Genomic DNA, 18,269 nt, shown 5'->3' with positions numbered 1-18,269 from the left:
GGCCAACAGTCCAGTCTCACACGCTGAAGTCTGAGATGCCTATTAAACGCCCAGGCAAGGCCTCAAAACAAGCAGCTGGCTCTTGGATACGGAATCACGTGAGATCCAGGCGGGGGCAAGAACTCTGAACGACGGTAGCAGCAGGGTGGTATTCGGGGGTACGAATGGATGAGACGGGGCCACCGAGATCACCAAGGCAAGGAGTCAACAAGAACGAGAAGCCATTCAAAGGCCAGCCCTGGGGACAAGAGAGGTGGGGAAAACATCTGCCCGGGGGTCGGAGGATGAGTGGCCAGGGCAGTGGACAGGTACCAGGAGTGTGTAGTCCTGGGACAAGGTACTTCTAGAAGAGGTTAGTCCTGTGAGTCGATACTGGGGAGGGGCTCTGCAAGATAAGGGCTGGGACGTGGCATTCTGGGATTTGGCAAGAAGGAGTCATCCGTGAACATAAAAACAGGGACTCTGTTCTGGAAACCAGGGAAAGCTGGGCTATCTGTGAGGTGCTGCAGACCCCTGGGGAGGGGGTCGCGGGGGGCACAGCCAAGCTGCAGGAGCTGGTCTCTCCTGGAAATGGTGAGGCAGCGTGAAAGACCAACGCGGCCTCCGAATCTGAAGCGGGTGAGGGCTCACGGGGCAGGAAGATAAAGCACCAGCCACCTGGACCGCATCTTTCTTCTCTAGGTCAACAACGCCAAGGGCAGCGACCCTGGGAGACACCCCCCCCAGGAAACGCTGGAAGTCTCTCCAGATCTCCACCCCACTCCGCTGCAAAGCCACCCCGCCGCCAGCGGCACACTGGCCGGACCAGCGCGCTGGCACGGGGGGATCACGGAGACAGCCACGCCGCGGGCTGCGACAGCTCGGTGCAAGGTAGGTTCGTCAGAAATCTCCGTGAACAGGGGCGGGCGCCCAGGTGGCTCAGTCAGTCGAGTGTCCGACTTCGGCTCAGGTCGCGATCTCACAGTTTGTGGGTTCGAGCCCTGCGTCGGGCTCTGTGCTGATGGCTCGGAGCCTGGAGCCTGCTTTGGATTCTGTGTCTCCCTCTCTCTGCCCCTCCCCTGCTTGTGCTCTCTATCTCTGTCTCAGAAATTTAAAAAAAAAAAAAAAGGTGTTAAAAAAAAAAAAAAGAAATCACCTTGAACAAACGAGAGCAGGACCGTTCTCCGGAACGCAATTTGGGAATGTGAACTAAAATCCCCAATTGACTGACACCTACCTATTCCCTTGGCCCAACTCACAAAAGCTGTGCTGTATCCGTATCACATGCCCACGTTTACTTTTAAAATTTATTTGTAACGCGTTAAACCCTAATTTGTTTAAAAAGCTGAACGTACAGCGTTAGGGACACACATCTGCACGTATGCGTGTAGTGCCCGTGGCTCACGCGCTTTAGCTGGGGCCACGCCAGGTACACCCCTCGCCCCGTAATCACGGTGGATCATCTCTATACCACACACGTGTTTACAGGCGCACACACGCACACGCACACGTAAGACTCGCACGAACAGTCCGGTCAAGCACACACATGGCATGAACAGGTCGTGGCAATGACCCTGCAGTGACACCGCCACAAGGGGGGGGGGGGGCACTGAGGCCTGCCCGGGAGGCATGAGAGAGCAGCCCACTGGGTCACCGCTGACCGAGACCCCCTGAGGAAGCGAAGGCTTGCCGAATCTAGGTAATTTCACACCGCGAGCTCTCAGCGGTTAGTCTGTGAACACCGTGCCCTTTTCAAAACACCACGTCTGAAGGTCTCCTTCCTGCAGTGTGACACCCGCCCTCCCTCCGTCCCTGAGCTCCTTCCCCCTTGGGGGGACTTGTCCCGCCAGGCACGGGGACAGGGAGGGCTGCACTGCTGGGGTCCCGACTCAGGAAGCGGCGGGCGGGGATCTGGCACCAGACCCTGCGGGGTGACCATCCCACGAGGGGCCGCGGCACTGGGACCTGCAGATAAACGGCATCTTCTCGTGTCGGTACCACCAGTAAGAAGGGTGGGGCTCCTTTCTGCCCTCCGCCTGCCTTTCCCGAGGTCCTTCTCAGCAGGTGCACAACCTGCCCGTGAAGGCGGCTCCTTCTGGGCACCCCTCACTCTCAAGAATTTCTAAACGCCCCGGTCTCTGGCTTGGCGGGGCAGAAGTAAGCAGTAAGTATCCCATTTCCTGACACTTCCCCCTCCTGCGAGCGTACAATCCCCAAGAGAGGCTCATTCAAAGCCCTCGTTGCTCACTCAGGGCCCCCTCGGCTGCCCCGAAGTCTCAAAGACTGGGGGCAGCAGCCAGACATTCTACGGCACGAGACGGCGGCTGAGGCCAGTGCGTTCTTGGCCGGGTCACTGGGCCTGGGAGTGGGGATCTGCGGCCGCCAGCCCCGCGGGGCCCTAGCAGCACAGCCCGAGCGCAGAACAGGCTGGAGGAGATTTCCAGAAGCCTGAAGAGCTCAGGGTCCTCTTCTCCCCTTAACGATGATCAAATGGACTGCATCTCTAGACCCAACTTCTGGGAACCTTAACGTTAACTTAAAATGCTTCATACTTGTAAGGGAAAGCGTAAGTGAACAAACCAAGTCGTGGCAGAAGAGACGCACACGTTCAGTTTCTCGCCTCTCCCAGGCAAAAACCACCACCACGTTAAGGTTAGCAAGTCAATGAATGGTAGTGATATGTATATATGTATATACACTATTTATGGCCCGAAGAGAATTACCAGAACTAAAAATAACACTACCACTAACGAAATCAGAAAGTGAAGGAAAGGGGCCAGAGACAGCATAGTTTACGAATTATCTAATCTCCCACGACATCAACAAATTCTGCTCAAAGCTGCCGTATCAAGAAATAGCTATTTCTCCAAATATGTGAACTTGTAAATGGTCCCCTAAGATCTAAAAAGAGGATACGGCCTTAAAAACGACCAAAAAAACAGCACTACACACACCAAACCAGACAAAAGGCCAGAGGAAGCCTACGTCCCAGAAGCCAAAGGAGCAGAAGCATTTAATTCAGAAAACAGAACATAAAACGGACGGAAAACATACAGCCAAACACACTCACTGTTCACGGAGTCCCTTGAAAACGATCAGATTGGGTAAAAACAAAACTGAACAATGTATTGCATACCCGGAAGGCAGCCAGGCCTACGAGACTCAGCTTGAACGGGACAAAAAGGCACAAGAGGCAAGTACTAAGAGAAAGAAATCGAAGGTCAAAATATCAGTATCACGGAGACTAAATCCAAAGCAAATGCAAGATAAGGCACAGGCCCATCTCATCAAGTCTGGAGTATACGATTTACCAGGAGAGCACGGCTGTCGTAGAGATGCGTGGTGCCTTCAAGACAGAGGTCAGAGAACACACAGAAACCCAGGGAAAACCAGGCAGAGGGACTGCGCCGGCCGCAGAAGCTCCTCTGCGCGTAGGGCATCGGCGACAGCCCACAGCAGGACGCAGAAGACAGGGATAATGTAACCAACACTTAGGTTACGATACGCTTCAAACTCTGTACCGTGAAAGAATTTATGCTTTCATTTCAAGCCCCCACGGAACGTTCGCAAAAATCAATGCCACATGGAGAACACAGAAAATTTCCAAACACATACGAAACCCCACGAAGTACAGACTATAATCCCTGAGCACACTGCCACCGGATGAGAAATTAATAAAACACGCAGACACAAAAATCCAACTAGAGGAAAATTTTAACACTTTTCTCTTAAACGTTCAAAAATCCAGCATGAAAATGAAGAAAATGTGTAAAACAGAGCAAATGAACACATCGCATATCGAGAATTCCAGGAACCGCCTGAAGCCCAGCTCAGAAAGTAATTCATAGTCTTACGCACTTGAGTAATTAAAAAAAGGAATCGAAACAAATAAATTAAGCGCTGGACTCTAAGTTAGAAGCAGCACCAGAAAATTAAACCATATGCTGTTCAAGGAAAAAGAGGAAGAAAATCATGAAGATGACAGAAATTAAAGGGACTGCTGGTTTGGGACACGGACACCCAGGGCAACTGGTGGGAACGGCAGGGGTGGGGGGGGATGGGGAACGGCGCAGGTGACGAAGGCTTTCAGGAACCAGTCCCAGCGTTTCAAACCAAACGAAACACGCTTCCGTTATGAAACTCTTCCGTGGTGCACGGGACGGGGAGGGATGTGGCGGGCAGGCGGGCATCCGGCGTGAACAACGGTCAGCATCTGCCATTTTGTTTCCTCTGTTAACATCCATTTCTCTTTGTGATCCCACGGAGTAAAGTATCTCAACTTTAAATTGGTAAAAGACGGAAAGCAGGTGAGGCACATTCTTTTCGAAAACAGATTCTTCTCGTTAAGATGAGGAACTTTAGAAGTAACATTGCTCACAGGTAGTTGCGAGCACGGCACAGCCAGGGCCCAGGGCCCCCTCGGCCAGGTCTGCCCACAGCTGGTGGCAGCGGGTGCCGAGAGCCAGCTCCGTGAACGCTTCACACTGACAAACAGCTGGTCCCACGTCTGTCGATGCCAAGGGTTGCGTGAAACGTATCTGGGCTTCAAAATCTCGTTTCCGGCCACACTGTTCCTCGGTGGGGGGCCATCTCGACGCTGTCCGTACAACTTGGCTGGATCCTCTTCTGCTGAATAGTTTTCCGAAACCTCCTATTAAATGCCAAGCTGAAAGTACTTAAGATATCACGGACCCTGGAGAAAGAAACCTTTCCGTAACAGATCGCTGAAATGGTGTTTTCTCCAGAGTAACAACCTGACCCGCGAGGCAGGAAGCTTCGCTCAGAAACGTGTTCCAAACCTGACTCTACAGAAAATAAAGTTGCTTAAATACAAACGGCGATCCACACAGGCCACCATCTGGGGGGGGTGGTGGCCTCCAATGACCCCTCCTATGCAAGGTACTAGAGGGACACCAAGCACCTTGCCACGCGTAATTCTAGTCCAGAGACACATGCAACTTCTCACTTCGATTTTCCTGGCCTTCACGACAGCCCGTGATGTTATTTTAAAGGAATCTTGTGTGCAGAAATTCCTGCGCGCTGGCTGCACCAGCTCGGGCTCTATCTGAAGGGAGCAAAGCCATCTGTACTCCCATGCTCTGTGATTTAGCGATGAAGCAAGTGTTAGATTTTCCCCCACTCCCTATTTCAGACCCATCCTGAAAGCTCTTTAGAAAACCCTTGTAATGTTTCTCATTTCTCTGTATCCTGCAGGAAGAAAAACGGCTTTTTGGAAATATTTGCAAGCTCAAATTGAGCAAGAGCTGTAAATAAAACCTGGCATGCACTCGGGAACTTGGCTTTCAAGAAGTGCGCGAATGTACTTCCGGCAAACTATAAATAGCAGCAGGCAGCGCCCCGTGCAGAAACGGTGAACCGTCCTGCAAGTTCTCAGGTGTAAGTGCAGCCACCAGAGACAAACGTGACTCCAGAAGGAAGCGACGGGACAGAAGCATCCTCCTGAAAGTTCGCTGTCTCGCGTTCGTAAACACGGTGTCACCGGACACGCACCCGAAGTCCACACGCTCACGTCGCAACAGCAGGAAACTGGGCGCCACGAAGGTTTAGGCACGGCACCCGCCACGGTGCTTTGAAGGACCCCGTCCCTCCTCCCTGCCGCGGGGAAGTGCTCCCAGGAGTGAACAGCTAGGACAGATGGCAAAACCCAGGCTGCACGGGTGTTAGCGGCTTGCCCGGGTGGCTCGGCCAGTCTGTGCGGACACCTAGATTCGAATCCGCAGTCCCCGCCTCCCTTACCTGCCCCACACCCCGGGCCGTGGCTGGGCTCACACTGGCACACGTCGCAAGTTCTTGTCTGAGAGCCATTTCGGTTATCCTAAATTCAATGGATAAAAATACAGCCTTTGAAAATTAAAAATAGTTCCCGTGGTCGAGGAAGGCCACAAATCTCTACAATTGTCGTTGCCGTTTCGGTTACGTAAGGTCAAGTTTACGTAACTCGAACAAGAATGCATTTCAGAATTTCCTTCCTAGCAACCTCCAAACGTTTGCTTATGTATTTCACCGAAGAGCTGGGCTGCAGCAGGGCCAGTGTTACCTAATACTGACAGTTGAAATATTTAAAAATAGAAGGTGTTTCTTCCACTTGGCAGAAGGAGAAAGAGGGCAGCGAAGGGGCCATCCTGACGTGGGGCTGCGTTTCTCCGGGTGAGCCGGGCTCTCCGGAAAGCGAGGTGCCCACCCCACCCCACGTATCCAGCAAGGAACGCAGCATCTTTCGAGAGTCTGTGGGTCGCGGGCGGCTGGAGACGTGGGACGTCGGTGTGCGCTGGGGCGCTGAGGTTCACACGTGAGCGTCCGGAAGAGACACCTGGACGTGTGTGTTAGACATTCGGCTCCTTGCCGTGCGTGTAACCTGGGTTCCGATTGGTAGCCGCTTGCCGCCCGCGTGGGGGGAATCAAAGTCCCAGCAGCATGAGGTGCCCACGTGATTGAAGGGGGACAGGCAGGGACAGCGCCCCTCTGTTGTCACTGCCGCCATTATTGCCACAACGGTCAGCGATCGGCTGTCCTGGAGCCCAGGAGTCCTGCTCGAGGCGGTGAGCAAGTCTGGTCTCCCGTGCGGACACACACGGGCTCTCAGCACAGGACACGAGCCCCTGAGGAGCAGGGACACCCCACCAAGTATGACCTGGTAGAAAATGCACCAGTAACTCTAAGCAAACACCGTCTATTAAAGAAGTATAAACAACGTCCACTTTACAGACACTGCCTGGAGATCCGCTCCCGTGGGAGGGTTCATTTCCATGCCCTCCGTAGGCCGAGTCCCAGCGTCAGGGCCTGGGCCTCAGCTGCCTCCACGCTGGGGCTCTCAACGTCCCCAGTGGGGCACGACTCTTCAGCAATCCAGGACCAGACCTCTTCTGCCCCCCGAGGGCAGCTTCGTCCACGTCCCCACCGAAATCCACGGCAACGCCACCACCCACGTGCTCAATGCCCAAACCCTGAGGTCATTCGTGCCTCTCGGCTTCCCTCACGGCACGCCTACACCTCCAGTGAATGCTGTCTACTTCTAGTATTTCTAGAATCTGAGCCATGGTCATCATGCCTGCTGTCTCTGCCCTGCTGGGGCCAGGCTCCCCGTCCCTCGCCCTGCCCCCTGCGGCCACCACCCTCACGGTCCGTAGCGTCAGGTGAGGGGTGTCCCTCCTCTTCTCGAACCTCCGAGAGCTCTCCACTCACTCACTCACGGGCAAAACCCTGGCTGGCAGGGTGGCCGCAAGTCCCCGGTGGTCTGTGACAGCCCCCTGCCCTCAACTCTTGCGGACCACGCTCCTCCTCTCCTGCCTCCTCGCGGGCCCCACGCTCTCCCCTCCGGCCTCTGCACCGGCCTCTCTCCCCACCGGCAAGTCCTGACCTGCTCCTCCTGCCCGGGGAGTCCGCTATCCCCACGTCACGTCCACCAGGCCTACTGCCCTGTACGGAAGGTTCCACATCTCCACTCCTGCCCCCGCCCTGCATCCTGCGCGTGGTGGCTGTCCTCTCCCCCAGTACACCCTGAGCTCTGCAAACAGGACGGCTGTTTGTTTCGGCCACAAACACACGCGTCCTGAGTGCGAAGGGCAGTGTCACTAGGACGCTAGGACCGATCACGAGGAACGAGCGCATGAGCGGGGGAGCCCAGGGCCTGTGCGACGAGGCCTTCCTCGGCCACGTTCTTTAACGTTGTAGACCCCGGGCCACGAGAATGCCACCTGCCCTTCACTGCTTTTCCCACCGCCCCCCTTCTACTTCTAACACAACTCGCTGCCGCCCAGCATAGCATTTTGCGTATCAGCGCCCAGAACGGGACCGAGAACACAGCTCTCAAACCTCGACACAATGCACAGGCTTAGGGATGTCCCACATCACAGGGAAGAAAGGTTAAAACTTAATGCCAAATGTCCAACCTAAGGGTAACAACCCCCCCCCCCAAAAAAAAAGCAAAGAGAGGTAAGAGCAGAATTAACGCAACAGGAAATAACTGTGGACCAGGGTCCCCGGGCAGAGGCGGGACTTGAGGGAGAGCAAAGACACAAAGCCGACACGACACGACAGTGTGCTGGGCTCCACCACCAGCCCACCTGCACGTCCCCATGCTCCTCAGGGAAGCGTCGAGGCTTTTCTGCCACCTGCAGAGGTGCCCAGGGGTGGGGTCCGCTGGGAGAGCTGGAGAAGGGCAGCCACACGGACACCGGGCCCCTGCGTGGTCCCGCCCCGACGGCACCTGCCCGCTCCCCTGGGCCTGGAGTCGAGAAGGGTCTGGGTTTGGGCCTCGGGCACCCGGGGCAGGTGCTGGCTGCCGGGAGACTCCGGAAACGGGCCTTCTCCAAAGCGGGTGGATGCGGTGTGGCCAGCAGGCACAGTACACGTGATCACTGGACGGTAAGTCGCGTCTCGATCAGACGGCAACCACAGCAGGCGGGCAAGGCTGACGCGGCCACGTCCCTGACCCTGGCTGAAGGCACCGGACGACGCCCGTGAAGGAGGGTCCACGGACACTCTGGGCACATCCCTCTCCCACTGCGTTGCCCTGACGTGCAGGACACAAAGCTGGAAAGACCAGAGATACGATGTTGGACACGTCGGTCAGTCCTGGGCACACATCTGCGACTGGGGACACTTGTGCTCACAAGCAACAGGGAAGCCAGCACTAGAAAAACCCTTCCTTTCACCTAATAATCACTGTCAAACGTCCTGTGAGGACATGAAGGGGCGGCTCTCCGCTTCCTGTAGCAACCCAGGTCTTGGGGTCCCTGTGCCGCCACCACACCCGGGCTTGTGTGGACGTGAGGCCGGCTTTGGGCCCAGGGCGACATCTCTCAGATGCCCAAGTCCCCCCTGTGCCGCAACCAGGAAACGCTGGCTTTCTTCCGGCTCCCGTTCCCTTCCGCAGGCCACACGGCAAGCTCGTGGTGACTCTGCATGGAGATCTACGGCGACAGCAGCACACAGAATTTCAGGGGCGGGAACGGCTCATGATAAACATCGACAGCCCAAGAAATCTCCCCTCCACCCAGGACAGGAAAGGCCGTTAGTTCCTCCCTCAAGTGCGGGGGACACCGACAGAGCCCGGCCGGGAGAGGGGTGGCCAGGCCTGGAGCAGCACCGGAGACGCACGAGGGGGCACTTCTGGTTAGGAACGGCAGACCGAACACCGTCACACTGAACACCATCGGGGACGCTCCCTGCTCCCCCAAGATCCCACTAAAACAGTACGGAGTGCTTTAAAAAAAAAAATCACCCACACAAATGCAGACAAAATGCAAACAGGAGAGAGAACACAGTTCCCCAAGTCAGAAAGAACATGGGTGAGGGGCGCCTGGCTGGCTCAGTTAGCCGAGCAAACAACTCCTTGGTTTCGGCTCAGGTCACGGTCTCGTGGCTCGTGGGATCGACCCCCGCGTCGGGCTCTGCACTGAGCGTGAAGCTTACTTGGGATTCGTTCTCTCTCGTTTCTCTCTGCCCCTCTCCTGCCTGTGCTGTCTCTGTCTCTGTCAAAATAAACTTTAAAAATTAACTAAAAATTAAATTAATAAAATTAAATAAATAATAAATTTAAAAAATTTAAATTAAACCTTAAAAATTAAAAAAAAACAGAAAGAACATGGGTGAATAACGGGTACCTGCCTTATCAGACACAAGAAACCCCATCCTACTCTATGATGGCGGGGAAAGGAGGGTCTGCGTTTAGCCGCAAAGCCTCCCGGGACTCAGCCGCTGTGGCCCTAGAACCCACAGCTCAGGAGATGGAGCACCTACCCCGGGAGCACTCCTGCTTCCCTCCTGGGAGCACTCGTGCCAACCCCACAGAGCTGGAGGAGCCTGGAGGCTCCCTTCCCGGAGAGGGCGAAGGTCCCAGATTGACCAGGCTTGAGAGCATGGAAATGGCTGATGACCCAGGATGTGGGCGGCCCGGGTCCACACCGTCCCAGTGAGGCTAGGGGGGGCCCCAGCCGCTGGCACCACCCACACCCTGAAGGGCCCCCAGCCTTCGGGGGACCTTCCCCAAAGATGAGCAGACAGTGGGGTTGCCAGACGGTCAGGAAAACTGTCATCATGCAAGGCAGAACCCAAACAGGACAACAGGACCCTGGGGGGAGGGGGGGGGTGCAATGCAGAAGGAGACAGTGCTGTCCTAGACAGAACGACGGACACACCATCCGGGCGGCCATGGGGACGGAGGGCAAGGCTTGGGAAGGTAGGGGGACCATGCCTCAGTATTCGGGGGGGAAAACGGTTTGCAAAGCCCAAGTGCACAAGCCAGATAGTAAATCACGTCGTCACTCTGAGGGCAAATGTCACGTCATAGCTATGCCGGGTCACCTCCGCTCACATGAGGCCCCAGGGCCATGGGTGAGCGCACAGGGCAGCCCTCCTGCCCCGGGCTACCTCAGGCCCATGGCAGGCTCCATCCCGGAGGACAGCAGCATGCCAGGAGGCGGCCGTCACCGGCCCGGTGTCACGCCCTGGTGTGACACGCTCGGCCCCCAGCACCTCAGGGCCACGTCCCTCTCTCCAGAGTTGGCGGCCATTCACACATGTATCGCCGAGAGCCCTGGTCTGGGGAGGGGCGAGGGCACACACAGGGAGGCACGGGGCAGAAGGAGAGAGGGTAGGAGAGAAGGAGAAGAGACACGAAGAAGCAGCCGGGGGGTGAGTGACGGAAAGTGGGCAGTGCCTGCTGCCTGCTCCCTCTCTCCTGTGGGTCGGGAGCCTGAAGGGCAGGCCCTGTGTGCCCCGTCCTGTGACAAGCCCGGAGAATCCGATCAGCACGACCCCTGGATGTGCCCACAGCTCTGGGACCTGGAGAGGCCGGGCTGCGGGCTCCTATCCTGCTCAGCTCCCAGGGCCTTGGGGCAGGGCCCGGTGCTCCGTCACGTAGGGAGGCCAGTGTCCATGAGCGAGGTCGGGACTGTGGGGGCAGAGGGGCTAGGTTAACAGGACAGAAAAGCAGACACGAGAGAGGGAGGCCTGTCTTTTCTCTGGAAACACTGTCCTGAAGCACCAAAGCACGATACCCCAAGCTTTACCCCATAAAGGACTGTCCTTGGGAAAGAATTCACTCTCTCTTGTGCACCCCAAAGTGAACTCGTCAGACTCCCGAGAAAAGCAGCAGGGCCTGCTGGTAACTTGGGAGGCGTCTGGTAGGAAGTGGCCGTGCCGTGGTCCGCGTCCTGAAGCAGCTTCGGTCGCCCTTGTCCCTGCAGGTCAGCAGCCACGCCCTCCACTTCAGATTCCGCTTCTGAAGTTCTTGTGAACAGGACTCGAGCCCCCGGGTGCACCTGCACGGCAGAGGGCAAGGAGGCCGGGGCCTGCCAGGTGACGGGTGGTGACAGGAGTCCCCCCTCTGGGGGCCCAGACCCAGTCACCAGGCCCGGCGTCCCAGAGAGACATGCGCTAAACACTGAGGAGGTCTGGTACCTCCTCAGGCGTGGCCGGAACCTTCTACGACAGAGTTAAAGGAAAAGCCCATGCAGCCTTGAACCCTCACGGGAGACGTTCGCGACGTAACCCAAAGCGTTTTCACGTTAGGTTCCCTGCACGGGCTGGTTTTGCTTCATTTTAAACAGAGGTTCCAGGGGTGCGATCACAAAGGCTTCTGGGCTGGCGGAGGGAGGTGGTCACCCCGGAGCGGAGCCGAGAGCCTGGGTACCAGCAGACGGGAGGAGACGAAACAGAAGTCGGCAGAGAGCCGCACGAGGCTCCCTCCCGCGTGCCCCACGCTGTGCCAGAGTCGCCCGCCATGCTTCCCGGTCCCCGGTGCCTCCGCCAGGCCGAGTGGTCATGTGACACGAGAGGACGAGTCCGCTCGAGGCCACACAGATCCCCTGAGCTGCTGGGCTGCCAGGCCCGACCCTGCACTCGCTTCCTTCAATCCGGAGTCCAAGTGGGAGCATAGGAGTGGGGCAGGGAAGGGAGCACACCGGACAGACGCCGTGCTTGTGCCGTGGGAGATGCTGTTCCTGGCACGGCGGCGCCCCTGCATGCAGACTGCCCGAGGGAGGCACGGGCCTGGTGGGAGGGACGGGGAGAAGCAACCGGCATGGAGAAGCCAGGCTGCACTGACCGCTCCCAGGGGGACGGGCTGGGAGCCCAGAAAGGACCGGAGCGGGAGGCTGGGGACGGGCAGGCCTTGGAAGCGATGCCTCTTCACAGTCGGGACTGGTGATGAACTTCAACCGCGATGGGAAAAGCACACCTTGAGGACTCCTCTGCGCCACGCCCGGGGAAGGAGGCAGCGACCCAGCAGGACACCCCAGCACGGCACCCTTCTGCCCGGAACTGCTCCCGGCCGTGGATTCACCTGCTCCCCTAAAGTCACCCACGGCACCTCCGGATGGCTCACGGTGCCCGCCACACATGTACAGCTGTGTGGCCTCCCTGGATAAAACTGCAGTGACACTCAGGTTTCTGGCTTCCGTGGGCCCCAGGCTCCTCAGTCCGGGCTAAGTCAGGGCTGCTCACAGGGGCTCTCGGGTGAGCCTGTGCGGGGAGGGAAGCGGGAAAACTCTCCGCATTTGCTTAGACCGAGCAAATCAAACTGGGACTCTTCTCCTCAAATTTTCAAACTGCAGAACTTGACTTCGGCATCTTTATGTTCTGGGTTTCATTTTTCCTCCCAAGTTGAAAGCAGACAAGCAAGCAGGAGGAGCGCGGCAGGCCCCCGGGACAGCGGGGCAGATGCCTGCTATATGCCCCATGCGCCCCTGCGCGGGCCCACCTGCGGCGGAGGGCAGCCCGTCTTCGGCCACGATGGAGCGCGTCCTGGGGGGCACTGCCTCCAGCCCCAGGGTGGTCCAGGGTCACAATGGCGCCAGAACCAGGAGATCAATGAGCACAATCCCCGACCCCGCCTGGCACCCAGCAGGAGCCACACAAGGCAGCCCAGGCCTCCACCGCACCCCGTCCTCACATTACACACACACACACACACACACACACACACACACACACACACACACGAAGGAGCATCACGTGAGAAGTATTACCACACGGGCTTTGTTCCCAGGGGATCTACTGGTTAAAGTAACTAATCAGCTCAGGTGCCAATAGGGAGCTTTTCTGGCGCTTTCCCCGGGTCGTACGGGGTCACATAGGTCTCACATCTGCATTTGCCTCACAAGATGCGTTTCCGCTCACGGAAACCAAACAACGACACAACCAACATGCCTGCGAGGCACCAGAAGCTTCGCGCCAGCCCAGACGGCTCCTGCTCCAAACTCCAAGACACGTGTAAGAAATTCTGTCGCCGCTTCGACAGCGTGCTGGTCAAATACCCTTCACGGCGTGGGAATCCATGTTTAAAGCTAGCCCTCGCTTTTTGTCTTCATTTCGGTAAGTTCTCGGGAGTTTCTGTAGTTTCTTCAAGAGGCCGGAATTTCCTTTGAAAAATTCAATTTCACCTTTGTCGTACCGCCTTCCAAGGAGCCTCCCCAGCTGACCCACGTGCACACTTTAGGGGCACGTGTATCGCGGGCGACGGTGCCTGCATCCCGTAGCTGCGGAACCTTCGGGGGCCTGCAGCGCGCATCCGTAAGCTCGGGGGCCACGACCTTGTCTGAGGCGGTCTCTTCTCCAGCGGCACCGGAGCACGGGGGTCCTGCCCCATAACTCGCGTGCCGGGTGCCCAGCGAGGGTGCGTGGCTGCCGTGACGAGCACACACGCCTGGTGGACAGCCCCGTGCACGCCGTCGGTTAACTGCGGTGTGCTTCAGATGTGCGTCCTGCTCCCGCTCCGGTCTCGCTTCCTCCACTCTGCTCCTGGACGACCGAGGCCTCCCCTCGACCCCGTTCCCTCCGTCAGGGCTGCTGAGCGTCCACACCGGGTAGCACCCGAGTGAGCCCCCTCCCACTTCTGGGAGCCAGCACCCAGCACGTCTGGCACCCCGTGTCTCTCCCCTAATAGACATCGCTTTTATAATCAGAGGGAGAAGCCTGTAACTTCAAAACAGTTACGACGATTCAGAAATGAGTGACTTAAGCGTCTTCCAAGGGCACTAGAACCCAAGCACCTGATGCAGGTGGGTGTGTGGTCCCGGGGCCTCCCGCTCCCCAAGACGCCCATCTCTCCCCTTCTCCTCTGCCCTGGATCCCCGACACCTCTCCCCACCCGACGGAGCTGATGGCGTGGCTTCTTCAGGACCCCCGCCCGGCTGTCGCGTCTGTGCCCCAGGTCCCCATCCGGGAAGGAAAATGACAGTCTCTGGGAAGGGCGAACAGGTGCAGCCACGTCCGTGACGGTGTTATTTCACTTCAGAAAACAGAAATACGATGCTCACCTAGGGTAACGGTAGCACAGGATCTGCTGTATCTGAGGGTAAGCGGCTGTATGGTTTCTTCTAAGATACAATTCCTTGGCGATTACAAATTCTATTTCATTTATTGATTTTGAGAGAGAGAGAGAGAGAACACCGTGCACAAGCAAGGGAGGAACAGAGGGGGAGGAGAGGGAGGGAGGGAGGGAGAGAGAGAGAGGGAGGGAGAGAGAGAGAGGGAGGGAGAGAGAATCCCAAGCAGGCCCCGAAGTGTCATCACAGACCCCGATGTGGGGCTCAAACTCACGAACCCTGAGATCATGACCTGAGCCCAAGTCACGAGTCAGATGCTTCACTGACTCAGCTACTCAGGTGCCCCTACAATTAGAAATTTTACAACAAGGAAAAGCAGAAGGAAAGGCTTGTTTACCCACGAGAAGTTACAGGGCAGGGGAGGTTAAGAAATCGAAGTAACCCCAACTGACTAGAATTTTGGCCTTTTCCTTCTACGATACAGACTTTTCTGCCATGAGACATTATTCTTTTTAAGAATTACCTCAGGTCTCGATTCAAGAGGGCGCACAGAAGATGGCAATAGTGCTTTTCTATGTGAAGTCAGGCTTTGTAAGGACTATTTAAAGGAACCATTATCAGAAGAAGCCCGCGTTGAGGTCGCCATCGTTCACAACCTGGAAGAGCCAGGAGGTGCGCGCAGGTCGACGGTGGGGGGTGGGGGGGCCCCCCGAGCCCTTTCCTACTCGGCGCGCAAGCCGCTGCTTCAAGGAGCCGGCTCCCCAGGTGGACACCGCAGTCATTCCTGCAAAGTGTGTCACGTATCGGCTTGCGTCCACACTGCCACGTGTCAAAAGAGGGCCGAAGTTAAACTCGACTGCCAGAAAACCCACCAAGGCCGACCGGGATGGACAGAGAAGTACAGAGAACATCGTTGCTACGCCCGCATCATCACCGTGTGGCTGTGAAGGAAGTCTTCGTGTTAAGTTTCAAATCCTTCATTAACCTGAGTCAACATTTTTGGTGCGACGTACTTGACTGTGGGCTGGCCCAGCCGAGCGCGTGGACCCGTGAGGAGGGCCCCGCCCCCTCACTACGGCGGCTTCTGCGGCGCCTCGCGTGCAAGCCTCACGGCCGACGTCACACCCCTGGCACCGCGTGCACGCTCCCCCTTCCTCGCTGACGCCCCACGGGCACGGCTCCCCCACTGCGAGCACTCACCACCGGTGACACACACACAGAAAGCAAAAGCACCAGAAAACGCAGCAGTGTCCGACTCGGCCCGCGGGGATCTGGCTCCCAGGAGGCGAAAGGACTTGCTTCGGTTCCCTGGGGGCACACTCCCCAAGGCGTGTTCCTCGAGGTAGGCGGTTCCCCGCAAAGGAGGGGAGGAGGGGGAAGGGCCCAGGGGGGCATTCCTGGGACCCGGGACCGGCTCTGTCCCAGCTACGCCACACACCGTCTTCCGTGTCTGTCAATGGGACGCGAAGGGATGGCATCTGTCCAGGAACTACTAAAAATCAGACCTGTACGTTCGATCCTTCTGAGAATCCTGCGGAGAAGGCATTAGTATCCCCGTCTAAGAGATGAGCAAACAAAACAAAACAGAAACTCAGCAGCCGGCCTCAGGCCACAGCCGAGGGGTCGGCGGGATCCCGGGGCCCCTCGGCCGGAGTGCGAAGCCCACGGGCCGTCTGACACTAAGCCGAGTCCCAAGTCGGGTCTCAACAGGCAGCGTGTTCTCACCGAGCCAGAAGATCCATTTGCAGCCCACCTCTTTGTGGCTCACGTGGAAACGACACATACCTACCCCCTTTTCAATGCGTCGGGCCATCTGCAGAGTCTCCTCTGCCCCACCCCTGGGTGGGCTCTAGGAGCCAGTCTTAAAATGCCCGGCCACACGGGGACCCGCGTTCAAACAAGAATAACACCGGCAGAAGGAGCTGAAGAACAAGTCACAACCAGCACGGTTTACTCCACACGGACCAAAACTGGGGCACCTCCTGTGCTACCGTGGAGCCTCCCTGCCCCCCACTCCGTGCGGGGTCACAAGTGAAGGGGCGGGGGGAAGAAGCAGAAGCTGGAGCGGGCCGTGAGCGGCCCCAGGGGCACGGAGCGCCCGGGCACCGTCCAGGAGCACCACGGAGAAGCCACAAGATGCTGTGTTTGGGGAAACGCCAAGGAGAGGCAGGGACGGCTCTCCTCCGGCACCTCCAGCCTCGCTCAAGGGCACGGGGGACGGCGAGGCGGTGGGCGGGCCCGACGGGGGCCGGGGCAGAGGCAGGGGTCCGCCGGCGCCGCCCACGGAGGGAGCGGGCGGGGTGGCGCCCACGAAGGCCGGGGACCACCGAGACACAGGCCTCGGCGAAGGCAAGGGTCCGGCGGCGCTGGCCTCGACACGCCGGCCCGGGGGTCTGCCGCCAACTCACACCCCGGGCCCCGAGGAGGGACGGCCGAGCGACCTGTGAGGGGGACCCGAAGGCGCCCAGGCTGTGAGCTGAAATCCTGGAGGACACCGGATGGGGGGGAGGTGTTTCACAGAAAGCAAAAGACCGGAAAAAATGTTTCCACGGCCATCTAGATTCGGAAAACGCTGCTTAACGCTGCTTAAGGCGTAACATTTGGAAATCTCACACATGGAATCAAAGACTCCTGATCACGGCTGACGTTCTTTAGTTGATGAAAGGACAAGACGACTGGGAGACCTTGTCACTGAGCGGCTAAAGCAATGAGAAGCCCGGGCTGTGGGTGAGGCGGGACTTGCCCGTGGTCCTGTGGCGGCCAGCAGCCTGGCCACGCCGGGCAGGGGACTTCTGGCCCTGGCCTGGGCTCAGAACTCTTTCCCGGGGGCCCTCCTACGGACGGGGGCCGGGGTCACACCTAAGAGAAGCAGGTGGCCCCTCTGGGAAGAACACGCCCTTCGGAGCTCAAGACGGAAAAGATTCACTCCTTTGCCACTGAAATAACCTCAAGGCAACGCCCAATGCACTTCCACAACGGGTGGCCTATTTCACCCCCGGAAAAGAGCACAGGAGTCCACGGATCTGATGGCCCACCTGCCCCCCCACACCCCCCGTGGGTGGAGCCTCCGAACGCCCCCCGGATGAGCCCGTGCCCACCAGGCGGGGCGTGCCGACTTACCCGTGCTGGGCATGTGGTTCACGCGGGCAGGGTTTAGCAGTTCCACAGGCTGGTCTCGGCCAGAAAGTCCATCTGGAGGACAGAGAAAGCATTTGGTTTCAGAAACTGCGCGCGTTTCCACGAAAATGCTTTACACTCAGAGTCTGCGAGGACGCTCCTCGCAGACAATGGAAAGGCAAGCGTCCTTCGCATTTTTAAAGGAGGACGGTTTTAATTCCATCGCAGGTTATTTTTATTTGCCGCATCAGAAACCGAGAGCCCCTTTGGAGGACGCCAGAGTAGTCCCGACTGCAACAGGGCGGGCGACAGCTTCTGGCCTGAGGGCATCTACCCAGCTCGGCCGTCCCGGTTCGCTTCGGTTTCCAGCCACGTTCTACCTACTTGTGCTCATCAGCACAGCTTTTCTGCAGAGACCGGAAGCCCGGAGATGATGGAAACGGGAGAACCGCTCGCCCTCTTCCCAGATGCTGACAGGTGGCCGGGGTGACAGCAGAAACGCGGCCCTGGCGGGGGTGGGGGGCCCGGCCGAGAGCAGCTGTGCGGCGTGCTGCGGGGGGACGCCCGAGGTCACCAACACGCCCAGACACGCTTTCGCAAAGACGCCTGGCCGGCTACTCGCAGCTTAAGGAATCATTTTCTTGAACCCACCTTGGGCCCGTATTCGGGAACCGTCTCTCGCTCCCCAGGCTGGGCGCGGAGACGGAGCTGGCTTCCGGCCACCACCCTAAACCTGGAGCCGCCGCTCTTGCGCTCCCTGAGACTCCCCATCTCCTCCCGGGCAGAAGAGCCAGAAAACTCTGGCAAAACTTCCAGGAATCACACTTTGGGTTTAAAATTAGCTCCTGACAAGTGGTGCACAGCGGGCTGCGGGGACAGGCG

The 18,269-nt window shown here is 58.0% G+C and overlaps 1 protein-coding gene across 6 annotated transcripts in view; it reads right to left on the bottom strand.

The window, feature by feature from the left end:
- Positions 1-18,269, bottom strand: part of HDAC4 (histone deacetylase 4) — a 291,067-nt gene that overhangs the window by 132,482 nt on the left and 140,316 nt on the right. For 5 of the 6 annotated variants that reach the window (XM_053902909.1, XM_053902908.1, XM_053902900.1 and 2 more), the window contains one exon: positions 17,391-17,462. In XM_053902909.1, coding sequence (XP_053758884.1) covers positions 17,391-17,462 — 72 coding nt within the window. Of the gene's footprint in view, positions 1-17,390; positions 17,463-18,038; positions 18,147-18,269 lie in introns of those variants that run through there. The other variant, XM_053902910.1, reaches the window with a different exon arrangement.

This window comes from Panthera pardus, unplaced genomic scaffold (genome assembly GCF_024362965.1).
Source record: "Panthera pardus isolate Hobbes unplaced genomic scaffold, ASM2436296v1 HiC_scaffold_10, whole genome shotgun sequence".
Taxonomy (NCBI): Eukaryota; Metazoa; Chordata; class Mammalia; order Carnivora; family Felidae; genus Panthera; species Panthera pardus.
Note: the sequence above shows the minus strand (reverse complement) of the source record. Positions and strands in the feature narration are given on the sequence as shown.